Source organism: Sorghum bicolor, chromosome 9, assembly GCF_000003195.3.
Source record: "Sorghum bicolor cultivar BTx623 chromosome 9, Sorghum_bicolor_NCBIv3, whole genome shotgun sequence".
Classification (NCBI taxonomy): Eukaryota; Viridiplantae; Streptophyta; class Magnoliopsida; order Poales; family Poaceae; genus Sorghum; species Sorghum bicolor.
In genome coordinates, this window is record NC_012878.2 from 57,626,477 (window position 1) to 57,642,270 (window position 15,794).

The 15,794-nt window shown below is 45.5% G+C and overlaps 3 protein-coding genes across 4 annotated transcripts; 1 reads left to right on the top strand and 2 right to left on the bottom strand.

The window, feature by feature from the left end:
* LOC8064699 (probable WRKY transcription factor 53) lies at window positions 2,372–3,858 on the top strand. The gene is made up of 3 exons (XM_002440241.2): window positions 2,372–2,733; window positions 2,846–2,971; window positions 3,108–3,858. Exons 1-3 carry the CDS (start codon window positions 2,468–2,470, stop codon window positions 3,532–3,534), a joined length of 819 nt encoding a protein of 272 aa, XP_002440286.1. The 5' UTR covers window positions 2,372–2,467; the 3' UTR covers window positions 3,535–3,858.
* LOC8064700 lies at window positions 3,827–6,071 on the bottom strand. 2 transcript variants are annotated; one of them, XM_021448434.1, is made up of 3 exons: window positions 5,681–6,071; window positions 4,377–4,394; window positions 3,830–4,289 (listed from the first exon to the last, which is right to left on the bottom strand). In XM_021448434.1, the coding sequence occupies exons 1-3, from the start codon at window positions 6,009–6,011 to the stop codon at window positions 4,096–4,098; spliced, it is 543 nt and encodes a 180-aa protein (XP_021304109.1). In that variant the 5' UTR covers window positions 6,012–6,071; the 3' UTR covers window positions 3,830–4,095. The 2 variants fall into 2 exon arrangements, with proteins under 2 accessions (XP_002441542.1, XP_021304109.1); XM_002441497.2 differs by lacking the exon at window positions 4,377–4,394 and having other exon boundaries at window positions 3,827–4,289.
* LOC8074620 (ethylene-responsive transcription factor ERF061) lies at window positions 13,490–14,864 on the bottom strand. The gene has a single exon (XM_002441498.2). The coding sequence runs from the start codon at window positions 14,751–14,753 to the stop codon at window positions 13,845–13,847; it is 909 nt and encodes a 302-aa protein (XP_002441543.1). The 5' UTR covers window positions 14,754–14,864; the 3' UTR covers window positions 13,490–13,844.

Below are 15,794 nucleotides of genomic sequence, written 5' to 3' on the forward strand. Positions count from 1 at the left end.
TTAGTTTACCTAAAATCAAAAATTTTTTAAAATTCTCTGTCACATTGATTTTTTTCACACATACACGAAGCATTAAATATAGACGAAAATAAAAACTAAAACTCTGTTTAGTTCTCCACCTAAAAAATTTTTACTCATCCCATCAAATCTTTGGACACATACATTAAACGTTAAATATAGATAAAAAATATAGTAATTACATAGTTTGGTCGAAAATCGCGACACGAATCTTTTAAACCTAGTTAGTCCGTGATTAGCCTTGAGTGCTACAGTAAACCACATGTGCTAATAACAGATTAATTATGCTTAATAGATTTGTCTAGCAGTTTCTAAACGAGTTATGAATTTGTTTTTTTATTAGTTTCTAAAAATCCCTTCCGATATACTCCTAAAAAATTTTTAATCTCAAATCTAAACAGGGCCTAATTGCACATATTTGCCACAAATAAACGAAAGTGCTACAGTAACGAAATTTAAAAAATCTTTTCGCACTGACACTTCTAACAGGGAAAAACTACGTGCAAACTTCGCAGAATTTCGGCAGGAAGCCGCGGCGAAACCGCTAGCCGCCATCCCGTCAACTTTCTTCCCTCCGGCGAGTCATCAGGCCACAACCACGTAGGCCTTGTTTAGTTCCTAAAAATTTTACAAAATTTTTCAGATTCCCCGTCACATCGAATATTTAGATATATGCATAAAATATTAAATATAGATAAAAATAAAAACTAATTGCACAGTTTGATCGAAATTGACGAGACAAATCTTTTGAGCCTAGTTAGTCTATGATTGGACAATATTTATCAAATACAAACGAAATTGCTAAAGTGCTCATTTTGCTAGAAAAAATTTGAACTAAACGTGGCCGTAGTACTACGCCTGTCGCCGCAACGTGGCACGGACCCACGACCCACGCAGACAGACAGACAGTCAGACACACTCGCTCGACGGCTCGACGACGCCAAGCGATCGAGCTTGCTTGCCCACCACAGACCACAGTCACGATGAATCTTCAGGGAAAAACACACGCTGTACAGTATAGGCACTAGGGACTGCTCGGGCCTTGTTTAGGCCTTGTTTAGTTCCAAAATATTTTATAAAATATAAATAGTAACATTTTTGTTTGTATTTGACAAATATTGTCCAATTATAGATTAACTAGGCTCAAAAGATTCATCTCGTCAATTCCGACCAAACTGTGCAATTAGTTTTTATTTTCATCTATATTTAATACTTCATGCATACGTCTAAAGATTCGATGTGACGGAGAATCTGAAAAATTTAGCAAAATTTTTGGAGGCCTTAGTTCCCAAAAAATTTTGCAAAATTTTTCAGCCGTCACATCGAATTTTTAAACGTATGCATAGAGTATTAAATATAGATAAAAATAAAAACTAATTGCACAGTTTAGTCGAAATTGACGAGACGAATCTTTTGAGCTTAGTTAGTCCATAATTAGATAATATTTGTCAAATACAAACGAAAGTGGTACTATTTATATTTTGGCCTTGTTTAGTTCCCAAAATTTTTCAAGATTCCCCGTCACATCGAATCTTGCGGCACATGCATGAAGCATTAAATATAGACGAAAACAAAAACTAATTACGTAGTTTACCTGTAAATCGCGAGATGAATCTTTTGATCCTAGTTAGTCTATGATTGTATAATATTTGTCATAAACAAACGAAAGTGCTACAGTAGCGAAATCTAAATTTTTTTCCCAAACTAAACAAAGTCTTTGTAAAAAAAATTGGAAGTAAACGAGGCCTAGCCAGTAGTAGCACAGCACACAGCAGCGTCCGGTGGCAAGCAACCCGATCGAGAGCCGTGGCCAGTGGCAGTCGCAGGGCAGCCAGCTAACAACGGCGGGTGGTTTTTTCTCTGAAAGATCGGCAATGACCGTGGTTACCACGCGGGCACGCCGAAATGGGAACTCCTTGGACCGAAAGCAATGCAACAACTACGCAGGTGCCAGAGAATCTTCCGGTGAAAAACAAAGACCAGACGGCCGGCCCGGAATAATAGTCAGAGAGCACTAGGAGCTACTATTAGCAAGCATCTAGCTAGGCCCCGCTTGTCTGCGACATGGCACTGCCAGTGCCGCACACTGCCGGACCCAGGTGATCGGCTGGGCCCCAGAACCCAAAGACCAGTCCAAGTGTTGGTTTGAACCAGAGCACCAGTCAGAGAGTAATATAATTATTCTCTGGGTTTTTTTTTGACAAATTATTCTCTGGTTAGTCTTCACCTTTTCTTCGGTCTCGGTCCGGTCCAACCCGAAGTGATCCCGTTTTTCCCAGGTTTGAACAGCAGCATGCCCTGTTTTCCAACTCTATAAGTAGCCTCTCCCCCCACGGTCGCTGCCACACTCACCACCGTGCTCACACACACTGCTTTGTGCCTGCAGCCTGCCTTTCTTTTCTTGCCTTCTTGGCGAAGTAGCTTAGCTGAGCTGAGCGGAGCTGACGACATGGACGGGTACGGCAGCTACGGCGGCGAGAAGAGCGCGCTGGCCTCCGAGCTGGCGCAGGTGCTGGCCATGGTCCGGGAGCTGGAGGCGCGCATGGACCAGGACCCGCTTCCGGCGGCCGCAAGGGAGCTCTGCGCCGAGCTGGCGTCGTCCGTCGACAGGTCCATCCGCATCGCCCGGTCCTGCTGCGTCGACTCGCCGGCGTCCGGGTCCGGTAGCCCCCGCAGCGACGGCGGCAATGCCGGCGCCGCCCAGTCCAAGAGGAGGCAAGCCGATCGATCCATCTTGTTTCATCAGAGTACTACTGTAACAAACATATAAGCGAGTAGCAAGCAGAGCGTGGCAATAATTCGATCGATCTGTGTGTCTACCGCGCAGGAAGGGGACGCCGTGCGTGAGGAGGCAGCTGCGGGCGGCGTCGGTGCAGGACGCGGCGGCGCTGGACGACGGGCTCAGCTGGAGGAAGTACGGGCAGAAGGACATCCTCGGCGCCAAGTACCCCAGGTCAGCACGCACACGTCACGCCCCCACACGTCACTCCCCTTGCACTGTTGCACCAGACGACTCCTTGACGAACCGACGGCGCAGATCGAGCGACGCTGACACGTGTGGAGCTGTTCCAATTATCTCTCTCTCGCAGGGCCTACTTCCGGTGCACGTACCGCCACTCGCAGGGCTGCCTCGCCACCAAGCACGTGCAGCGCGCCGACGGGGACCCGCTGCTGCACGACGTCGTGTACCACGGCGCGCACACCTGCGCACAGGCCGCGCACCCCAGCGCCCAGCAGCTGCGGCAGGAGCTCCAGCTGCAGCCCGGGCATGGCGCCCAGGAGGACCAGGCCTCCCCGCTCGCGCTGGAGACCGAGGGCCTGAGGGCTGCTCTGCTAGAGCCCATGACGCCCTACTCGTTCGCCACCGTGGCTGGTGCCGGTGCCGGTGCCAGTGCTGGCGCAGACTTCGCCGGCTGGTGCCCGCTCCTCTCGCCGACGGCCTTGGACTGGCAGTTCGAGGAGCTGTTCACCAATGCAATGGAGCCCTTTCAATGGGACCTCTATACGGCCAATTAGATGGGGGTATCTGCAGACAAAACATATATGTGCAGCACGTACTGTAGCTTGTTTTACCGATTTCCGGTATTAGTATTAGCTTCAGAGTAGACTAGAGTGTAGTATTCTTCTGCTACTATGATAACAGCTGGGTACTGTTTTGCCTTGTCCATGCAAACCATGATAACACAGCTTCAAAATGATATGAGCAACCAGACAGCCCAAGAAAATGTTGTACCCAGCTGGCTATCTGAAATTCTGAATCTAAGATAGGATCAAAGATTCAGACCAGGTAATCATGTTGAAGCACTCAGAATCAGAATGTGAATAATTATCCAAATGGAAGTTGTAGTACCATTGCCTATTACACACTGGACACTGCAACTACTCACAACAGCGTAACTGGAGACTGCAACTACACAGAATTGCAGCAGATACATTGTTTTTTTCTCAGCATATGCACAAAGTTGATTTGCCAGATTTCTTTACACCCAAAACATCATTACTAACTAATTGAGCAAAAGAAGAAATGCACGCACTCTTAGTTACTGAATGCACCATCAGGGGTACTGATACACCTATCTAGACAGAACTTTTTTCTTTACTGTCTTGAGAAGCTTCAGAAACCCTCCCGTTCGTGTCCTCTTCTTCCTCCAGCTTCCTCAAGGCTCCCCTCAGGCCCAAAACGATAAATAGATTGGTAAGAGTAAGCAGCGATTCCGCGCTCCCGTGCAGCCAGTCAACATTAGACAGCGAGGTTCCGTAATGAACTTTTGCTGCAACAGATATCCTTGGGTCAGTAAGTGTACACGGTGTGTATAAGCAAGAATATAAGGATGATGAAAAATTCATGGCACGATTACCATAAATCCCAGCAGGTACTGCTCCAGGGATAAAAACCGGTGCATGAAACAACATGGAAACAATTAATTGCACTGACATAATGTTCTGCTAGACAGCTAAATAGTCAGAAACATAACGTTACTAAATTCAAGAGGGCTATGCATAGGAATTACAGTTACACTATACAAAATTTGAATTGCAGTTACACTATACAAAATTTGAAATGTCAGACGACTTGCAACGATCACTGTGACGGTGTGACCTTGGAATCAATTGGTCCGTAAGCTCCGATCACTAAACTAATTTAGTTTCAGGTTGCTTCCTTCTGTAGAACTTTAGACCAAGCTATACATCTCTCTAGTTAAATCTCTTCGCTTGTCTTCTCCCACCCTAGCCATCTAACGACACTGGAATGATGGCCAGAAAGGGAAGACTGTCTCGAAAAATGAAAAGGTCGAAGATATTTGTTTCAAATAGTCCATTTTAAGACTACTGGTATTTTTGTCTGTAACCTCAAGAATAAGAAAGATAAAGATTGGTCTGCTGATTGTCCTAATACTCACTGTTTATTTGTTTCAATTGGTCCATACTATGTAAGACTACTGGTATTTTTATTTTGTTACTGAGGTTTGTATCAATGCATGTCTTTCAAACACACACAAAAAAAAAAAAGCAAAGCAACTAATATCCAGTAGCAGTACAGCACAGATCTTCACCATCCTATGCCTCACCTGATATTATATATTTCAATTTAGGATCCACAAACTTTTCTAAAAGAGATATACTGGAGTAAAAGCCTATGTGATCATATATGAGCAAGCCACTGAGATGTTCAGTTGCTTTAGACTAATTTATCCATTCCACCTATTGTTCAACCAACATATCTGTAACTTCAGTGTGGCAGCTCTACACAATGATCTAATCATGGAAGTGGAACATTAGCAAATGAAACTGAGAGACACGTTACTGCCCTGGCAGTTTCATATAACCTATCTGAATTGTGCTTACAAAAGCTGTGTATTATTTTTCATGTACATTTTATGTAGACAAGCTGAGCACTGACATACTAAAATCACCATATTGTATGTTAGAGTGCACTTATCAGAACAATAAATCAAAGCACAATACTACTACAGTACTTACTACTGATCTACCGATGGCAATTGGAAAATCACAAATTGTGCAACAGTGCATCACCATCCCATTTGCATAGCAGGTGCAGTCACGGGTGTGAGGAATTATTACACAATACTTCATTTGGCCAAATGCTGACAAGCGAAACTAGAGAAGAGACAGAGATGGGGATGGGAGAAGTAACGCGTACTGGTGGCGCCGACGAAGACGAGGAGGAAGTAGAAACCGAAGAGCGTGAGCCCGGGCGCGGTTTTGGACCTGGTCATGAAGTAGAGGAATCCCAGGTAGGGGAAGAGCGAGACGGCGAAGAGCTGCGACGCCACGCTCTGGGAGTCCATCGTCGGCGCCCACGGGTCCACGGGCAGCAGCCCGCACCGCACCACCCCGGCTCTCCTCAGCGCCCTTGGCCTAGTGCTGCGGCGGGTGCGCCCAATGCCATAGCCTCCGCCAAAGGCCGCCGTGGGGGGCCGCCGCGACCGTGCGCACGGGCACGGCGGCGCGCCGCAGGTGGTCGCCAGCATTTGGGCGTGGACGCGTGGTGGGGATGGATGCTTTTGCCGAGTTTGGGTGGCTCCCGTTCCTCCCCCACCTTTCCCCGGATGATGATGCGCCTAAATGGGCCGGGTATCAGGACTCGGAGGAGACTTTCAGCCCAGTAAGACTTCAGAGTAGGCCGTACGTTCATGGGCTGGAAAAGGGGGGAAAAATCCATTTTGTCTCCGTCAAATACCGGTCAACTCTAAAACCAAACATAGTTCATCAAAACCAATCACCCTAGCAGCCAACAACATGCCATGTGCATTCAGAGTTGGCGGCGGCTCTATCCAACCTCTCTTTTATAAAACCTCCCTCCGGTTTACGCAAGTAAAAAATGTCTCCCACAAACCCCACGTGACTCATTCCGCAGCCCTCCAAAACCTCTCAAAAATGATCCCTATCCCTGCAGTGTTGGCTCTTTGGCCTCCCCCTCCTCATGAGCGAAAAGGGTCTCATTGAAGTATCCGGCTATCAACCACAACACATTTGGCACTATGATCAGCCAATGTTTGCCAAGCCATCTCCCTTTGATCGGCCTAGGGTTCACCATAGACTCTAGCTTCGAGAGATGAGGGAGTAAATAAGTCTGGTTTTAGAGTTAGGGGGGAAATAATGATTTTCACGATAGCTGGGAGAGCCAAAATGGACTTTTTTCTTAGGAAAACTATCACACGCTGCCTCTCTCATATAGTGCACTTGTTTTTTTTTAAAAAAATATTAACCTTGGCATTCTAATTTTTTCAATTAAAAAATTGAACTTTTAACCTCCATCAGTTTTTAAAATCATTTATTTTTGCACTAAGACGAATTTGGATAGCGGTTTTATCTGATGTGATGCCACGTCAACAACAACACATCAGTTGCGAATGGGTAAATCAAACTTTTTCATAGTTTATTTCTATGGGGTTAAAATTTTATTGGTGGTTTGATATTTTTTTATTTAATATCGTTATTACATATTAATCTACTTTTGATTACAGATAATACAAAAGAAATCAACTAGATGGCCAGATTCGTAAAGTTTCCATAGGATGGTCAACGATATTTGATTTCGGGAAAAGATATCCATGACCATCAACTGGTTGTTTGTTGCCTTTGCTCACGTGATTTTTCAGCCATCTGATTTTGTCTCGCTGTTATTGAATCCATTGGATGGTTTGGTCTACTATGTTGTTTCTCTAGATCAGGAGGCCCACACACATGTCTGTACTTTTTTTTTTTGGAATCACATTCATTTTTCCTTGTCTTCATTCGTTAAATCTTATCAGTCATAATCAATATAACTTATACTACATAACTTATTCAAATTCTCCATACAAGTTCTCATGAAAATGTTTTTATCCTAAAAGTATGTGCTACAAGTTGACATCGACATATCAACAAGTGTTTTCATATGTAACTTATACCACCTAACTTATTCGAATAAGTTTCTCCATACAAGTTCTCATGAAAATGTTTTTATCCTAAAAGTATGTCTAGAAGTTGACATGGACATAGCAATAGTTTTTTATATCACTTATAATACATAGCTTATTCGAACAAGTTTCTCCATACTTGTTCAGGTAAAAATGTTTTTTATCCTAAAACTATGTGCTAGAACTTGATATAGACATAGCAAAATGCACTGTAAATCCAACATTTTCACCTGGCCAACCGGCAGACAAAGACAATAAAATTCAAGAATACGTTAGAATAAAACCCGATGGTTCAAAATTCGTGTGTTGAAAGCTGTCGAAATTCATGTTATACCAGCCGTCGATTGTTTCATGTGCTGTCAATATGCGGTTGTTGGTAGAAGACGAAACATATGATGGTAGACAGTTCTTTGATTTTTGAGTTAAAATCCGGAATCTCGCAACGATCAAAACAGTCCATTTCCCAAACATCGGACAACCGGATGTGAATGTCCATCTGCCGTCTAGGTGAAGATGTAGTAGATTCGATGGCTGGAGGATACTGATACCGATACGTCCAGATATCGTCCAGCATCACGGCCAACTGCAGTTAACTACTTCCCATAATTGGGTTAGAAACATGTTACTCTCAGTCACCATCTAAACGAGCAAATTGCACGCTAGCGTGCAATTGATGCTCCTCATGTCAAAAATACGGTGGCGTGGTGGTTGGTGCACTATATCTAGCCATTTTAGCCAATTTAATTAATGACGACAGGTCAAATATCGCAGCATAAAAAACTAATATTATTTCGTTCCTTTTTATATGCCATATACATATCAGCTCGTGAAATATTACTATTTTTATCCATCTATTTGGGAAAAATATATAGTTTCGTAACATGAATTCTACATTATCAAAGTATTTTTATAGCTAAAACATAAATCATGTATCATAAATTTACTTTTTAGAATGAGTCAAAGATACTCTCTCCGTTTTAAATTATAAGTCGTTTTAATATTTATGATACTAAGTTAGTGTCATCAAACTTTTCATTAATTATATTTTCATAGTATATCTATTTGATGTCATGAATTTGTCATAAATTTTTAGAATTTTATCTATTATTAATCCTGACCCCGTGACCCGTCAAATATCTCACTACTTTTTTTCTAATATTTGTGCTTCATTTTTTTCTCGTCAAATAAGGTATTATTACTATTACTTTGTTCTTATTATATGTGGTATTGTCAAATGTTACTGTTTTTAACCATCATTTTTTTAAAAAAAGTTATAGTTTCACAACATATAAGTCACATATTATCAATGTATTTTTTACAGCTAAAAATATAAATCTTATATCATGAATATATTTTTAAAAAAATGTCAAAAATATTAATTAACATTTGATTTAGGACCGAACTAATAGGACGAATATTTGCGCAAGATCGGCTATGACGCGAAACGCGTTCAATTGATATTTCACGGAGCATCCTTCCAGTTCCAGGGTGGAAACTGATTAGCTCATCTGGGACTAGGAGATTTCCCAGCTGAATCTAGCGTGATCTGGCTCGATCATTATAAACACGGCAGGCAGTAATCGTCAAGCCTCCCGCGTCGCTTGCACGAATAATGGGCGTAGACCGGGCCGAGGAGGCGGCGGCGGAGCACAAGAAGCCGGCGGCGCAACCGCCGTCGCCGTCGCCGTGGGACCTCGGGAGCCCACTGTACGACGCGTTCGAGCTCGCGTCGGTGCACCGCGTCCTCGACAACCACCTGATGGCGCTGCCGTTCGCGCGGCCTCCGCGGCGCCCGTGCGACGACGACGACGACGTGGCGGTTCTGGCGGTGGGCGTGGCGAGGAGGGCGACGGCGCGGAGCCGCCGCCGGCGCAGGCGGAGCGCCATGGGCGTGGCGAACGCCGCGACGCGGACGGGCAAGGCGGTGCTGCGCTCCATCATCTGCGGCCGGAGGCTGTGACTGACTGCGGTGCGAGGACGCACCAGGAGCTGAGCCCGCCGGCGCCGGGCGTGTTCGCGCGTGCTGCCACGGCTAGCCAAGCAGCTACTGCTACGGGCTACGGCTACGGCGTCCGTGTCGCACTGCTGGGAGCAGGTGGAGCGGAGCAGGGCGATCAGGCGGGTCGTTGGGATTGGATCGATTTGGATGGAGATGGTTGGACAAAATGTTACCGTCCATCTGCAAGTTAGATTTCCATTGCCATCGGTTCCTTTTCCTTTCAGATTTCCTTTCGTTTTCGGTTCGTCATGTTGACAGCGCGCGATTATTATCTATAAATATGTATAATTGTCAGCGAACAGTGATGAAAATACCTCGTCCGCAGGTGCGGCCAGACGTGTGTAACTGTCTTCCACAGGGAGTGTAGTTAAACACTACACCCTGTCCGAAATTTGAAGCATGCTATTAGTAATTCGTAAGCTACATTCAGTTCTCTGAACATGTACAGTACACTGCTACAGAAACTGGCGTCTCAAATAAAGTTCAGTGAATCGATCCGGTGCCTACTGTGCGAGCTTGTGTAAGGGCCTGTTTGGGAGCGGATTGGATTTTTCATCTCCTCCAAAAATAGCTCTGGCCGGCTCGGACTATAGTTTCTCTAAAGTAGCTAAAGCATTTTGCAAAAAATGTTTAACAATATGGTTTTTAGGAGGAAGTAGCTCCGCCCTCTTGTTGGGTTTAGGGACGACAACCATTTTCTCTGATCCGTTTAGTAGGCCTTGTTGACAAGCTGTGGCCGAAGCCGCTTCTACGAGAGCTCCTGCAATTGGCTGCTTCAATATGCACATATGCATAAATGCATCCATTGACGCAACGACTCTCATCTCAAACAGCGGCCGCCGAGCCCTGGTGATGGATGGATGTATGTATCCAGTCCAGGTCTTTTCTTCATTCTATTCGTTCGCTCATTCAGTGTCTTCAGACGTTCAGAGAAAAAGTCCAACAACGGTGGTTCGGAGTTTGGAGCACTCTCAATACACAAACTATCATAGTTTCTATAAACATTAATTATAGTATTACCTAAGCATTTTGTTAATATGACAAGGTAGTGATTATAGATGGAGAGAGAAAAAACTGGGTCTAAGTTAGAAACCATACCTACACGAAATTCAAGACATGAAATAATATAATTGGCTGAAAATGGAGAGAGAATGAATATGATTAGATAAAAAAGTATTCTATAGAAACTATTAATTGGGAATATAGTTTCTATATATAGTATTTATAAAAATTAATGGATATAGACACTACATGTAGTTTCTAGTATTAGGAGTGCCCTTAAAAGAATGAGCAGGTGGTGGTATTTAGGCCTTGTTTAGTTCGTGAAATTGTTTGAATTTTACTACGTTTGTATTTAATAATTCTTGTCTAACTATGAACTAACTATGCTCAAAAAAATTATTTCATAAATTACAGATAAACTGTATAATTAATTATTTTTTATTTATTCAATGCAGGGTCCAAAATTTTAATGTGACAGAAATCTTGATAATTTTTTTTTCAACTAAACGAGTCCTCAGTATTCACACCGGAGACCGCAAGTAGCACTTGGCCGTACTTAGCTAGCGCCATTTCCGTTTCAAATGGGAACTGTTTTTCATCCCGTCTCGTCGAATATTTGGACACATACATATAGTATTGAATATAGATAAAAATAATTAATTACACCGTTTATATGTATTTTACAAGACTAATCTTTTAGATTAAATTGTTTCATGATTAAATACTAATTGTTATAATTACATATATGCTATGGTATCATAAAAACTTTTTTTTCACAAAACTAAACAATGATTGAGGCCTTGTTCAGTTTCCGAAATGAAAAGTTTTCGGATACTGTCGCATTTTCGTTTTTATTTGGTAATTATTGTCCAATCATAGACTAATTAGACTCAAAAGATCCGTCTCTGTATTTACAGTTAAACTGGGTAATTAGTTTTGTTTTTTATTTGTATTTAATGCTCTATGCATATGCCGTAAGATTTGATGTGATGTAGAATTTTAAAAACTTTTTAGTTTTGGGTAGAACTGAACGAGGCCTGATTATACTTTTAGAACAAGAAAAAACTACAGTTTCAGAAGAAATGCAGCTCGCTGGTCGCCAGTGGTAAGACTACCGCGCGCGCATGGGTGGAGTGCAGGATGGGTCATGTCATGGGTGATGGGTAGATGGACGTGCCCTTCCACAGCTACGAGCGTAAGGGCGGCGGTTCTTGTCCCTCACGTGCAGTTAGCATGCAGTTGACGGGCACCGGTTCTTCTTCCTCCTCCGTCTGTGCAACAAAAGAACAAATCCCTAGTCTCGGCTTCAGTTATCCCATGCCTCCTGGTCCTGGATCCATCCACCGTATACAGAACAGGGGTAAATAACCTTAAATTTAGCAACATGCCAGAGCATCGCAAATTTTTAGAGTAATGTCTGGGAGGCTAACAGGCCAACAGCTGAGCCTGTTGTTGGAGCCATTGGCCGGAGCAAGCAAAGCAACAACAGGCTGAAGAACCGTGCCTGAGAAATGTCAAAGAGCATTTCGGTTTCAGGGAACGGACGACATTCAACGGCGCCGATGGAACAGGCTGTCCATCCCGTCCCGTGTTTCCTACGGAAACCACAGATTTTAGGCCAGGTTCTCGCCATGTGCATATGTGCATATTGAACGGTTGGGATCCTATCAGCACTGTATTGTTTGACTGGTTGCCCATCTGTGTCAACAAACTAATTCTGGTTCTGCTGTTAGCTGTTGACGTTCTGTGTGACTCGTCCTCCACGGAGACTGAGGGGTGTTTGGTTAGGGGTGATAAAATTTAATAGATATCGTAGCATTTTTAATTTATTTAATAATTAGTGTCTAATTATAGACTAATTTAGATTTAAAAGATTCGTCTCGTAAATTGTCCTCTAGCTGTTGTTTTAGTTTTATGAATAATATATATTTAGTACTTTATGTATGCGTCCAAACATTTTATACGATGAGTGATAAAAAAATCATATGAAAGGCCTGAAATTTGGTACGTTCTAGTGAGAATGTACAATGGTGTAAGCACCTAGAGATATTTCTGAATTTCATCGTTTCATTTGTGTCACCGCTCTAGAGGGGCTGTTCGGATCCTATCTTGATAGGCAGCTCACTAGCCAGGCAAACGAGCTCAGCTCCAGCCAACTGAAATCGGAGAATCGTTTCTGGACAAGTGAGGCTCAGAAACAGAGCTCTCAGTTACTGCATGCTGGTGGCTTTTGGTGCTGCTGCTATTTGTCCGAACATTCCAACGACGGCTGTACCGTACAGTTTTTTTTTTTTTAGTTTCAGCAAAGTGAGCCCAGTTCAAGCGGCTAGTACAGTTGAGGCCACATGCCTACCGTACCATACTGCCATACCACAGCAAAACGTTGCACGTGATTGATGCAACCTGTAATCAAGCGAGGCATCTTTCAGAAAATCAAGGCCTTGTTTAGTTCCTAAAAAATTTTACAAAATTTTTCAGATTCTCCGTCACATCGAATCTTTAGACGCATGCATATAGTATTAAATATAGACGAAAATAAAAACTAATTACACAGTTTGGTTGGAATTGACGAGACGAATCTTTTGATTCTAGTTAGTCCATGATTGGACAATATTTGTCAAATATAAACAAAAGTGCTACAGTGTCGATTTCCAAAAAAAAAATGGAACTAAACAAGGCCCAAGCGGAACGAACAGGCAGGTGCGTGAGGATCGCAGAGAAAATCTTCCTCTGTTTCCTGACCCCCTGCTCTCCTCTGCACTGTTCATCAGGTCATCGGTTCAGGGTCCTGCTCGACCGAGCCTGTGCAGTGCAGACTGCAGACACGCTTCTGAAATCTGAGCCTTACGAGATTGCTTGCTTGCAGCTCTCACACAATCATCTCTTAATTACGAGTAGTACGAGCATATTGCAGTAGCATACAAACAGAAGAGAAATACTAGTACGTACGTACTAGCAAGAAACAGAGGAGATGATGATGATGACTCATAACAGTACAAGATGCTAGCTGGAATGCTTATGCATGATGACTCATAACAGTAGAAGATGCTAGCTGTAATGGAATGCTTATGCATGTAGAGATAGACAGTGAATCAGCGATCAGTCTTTACAACTCGTCGATCAATCTGAAAACACACGACGATTCGAGTATTCAGATACTAGTACTAATCATGGCTAGCAGGCCCAGGTTTTCTTGGGCATTTTATTGCTCATGGTATCATCATCCTTCTACTAATAGTTTGTTATATATGTATATACGCTCATAATTTGAAAAAGGAACAGCACCTAGATGCGAGCTCTACGCGGGGCAGCCATGTCCAAGCAAGGACCTTGACGTCGTTTGGTCCCGGTGTCCATGGCGGTCCCGTTGATCGATCGACACGCGCCGTGCAGTTAGCCGGCTAGAAGTTAAGCATCTCCCAGATGAGCTCCGGGTCGAACGACGGCATCCGCTCCAGCGGGCAGTCGCCCTCGGCCGAGACCGCGCTCACGGACAGAACCCCGTCCGGCGACCCGTACGGCGTGGTTGACGTCTCGGAGGTGGTGGTAGTCGTCGTCGTCGTTGCGGCGCCCTCAGAGGCGACCGGGCGCGCGGCGGCTGGCTTGCTGCTGTTGGCACCGGAACCGGAGCGGGCGCTCTCCTTCTCCTCGCGCTGCTTGCGCGCGCGGGCGCGCTTCCGCGCCATGCGGGCGCGGATGGCCTGGATCTTGGCGTCGACGGCGGCGCGGAGCTGGCGAAGGTGGTCGGGGCAGTCCGTGTCCGGCGCGTCCATGACGCCCGGAAAGTTGAGGCGCGCGTACTCGCCGCGGAGCCTGTAGGCGGCGCGGTCGTAGGCGTGCGCCGCGGTCTCGGGGGAGTCGTAGGTGCCGAGCCACACGCGCACCCGGTTCTGCGGCAGCCGGATCTCCGCCACCCACTTGCCCCACTGCCGCTGCCGCACGCCGCGGTACAGCTTCTGCCGCAGCATGGCCGCCGCCGCCGCCGCGTCGTCGGGCGGCGCCTGGGGCTGGAACTGGAAGCTGGCCGAGGCGGCGGAGGACGACGAGGAAGAGGACGAGCATGCGGCGGCGGTGGCGGTGGCCGGCTGGTGCGTCTGTGACGCGGCGAAGTGGCGGAGGAGCTCGCACTGGCGGTAGTAGACGCTGGAGCCGAGCGGCGGGATGGTGACGGGCGGCGGGAGGTGCGAGAAGACGGTGTCGAGGGCGCTGGTGCCGCCCGGGGAGGAGAGGAGCAGCGACGACACGGCGGACCGGACCTCGCCGGGGAAGCTGCTGCCGGCCGGGGGCAGCGTGCGGAGGCTCGCGTCCATGGATGGGCTCCGCGTGTGGTGTGGGCACAAGTTGGAGTAATTGCGGGAGGAGGTTGTTACGGCCGTGGCGGGAAGGGCATTCTGGGGACGATCACTGATCCTTCTGCACGGCCTGCTGATCAACCGGGCGCGCGCCAGGTGGCTTTAAATAAGCGAGGAGTACCACTGCGGTTTTACCATTATACCCCCCTGGCTCTGGCTGGACGACATGTGAACTGGGAGACATCGTCATCTGCAATAGTGGCGGATGCAGCTGGTCGGCTTTGCAAACTGCAGCGGCACGGCAGAAGTCAACTCCTCGCTCAGCAATTCACAGCATGTCTACACTGCTTAGCCGATTGACCTTCAATCACCATTCTTTGATCAGATTAGGACGGAGTGATACAAATTTGACTCGGTTCATCGCGGTGTCAATGTCAAATTGTCAATGATACCTGACAATCATATTTGCTCCCAAAAATGCTCATGAGTCATAATGTCCTGCTTATTTAGAGATAATATAAAATATTCAGTGTCTAGAAGAAGTTAGAGGGCTGCTAGAGGCTTAAAACCCAACAAGTCTTTTCTCCCTTGAACTGGTAGTGGTAGGTAAAGTGTTCAAGTACGGGTAAGGTCATTTCTTGCTTTTTTTTCCCCCCTTTTTTGACTGCAGCACGTGTTGGTCGGATTGGACCTTGGTTATAACAATAAAAACGAAGAGTAAACTACAAGGTACTACAGTTGGTTACCTGCGAGAAACAGCATCTGCATGAGCCGAACCTCGAAGTAGTAACAGCAAGCACAACAGTCGTTGCAAATTTTGTGTGCGTCATGGTGACTCATGCCAAGGATCAGGATGGGCAGTTTCGGGAACGAGTCTGCCTGCCCGGAGGGTGGATGTGGATGAGGGGAGGCACGTGGCGATGGCCCAGCGGACGGGGACGTACTACGAGCTGGAGGGCAGCAGCGTCAAAAGGAGGGTCGCCAGTCGGAACAGAAGAAGAAGCAGAAGAAGAGGAGCCGTGACGAAGGCCCCCAAAAGCAAACTTTTGGCATTTATGA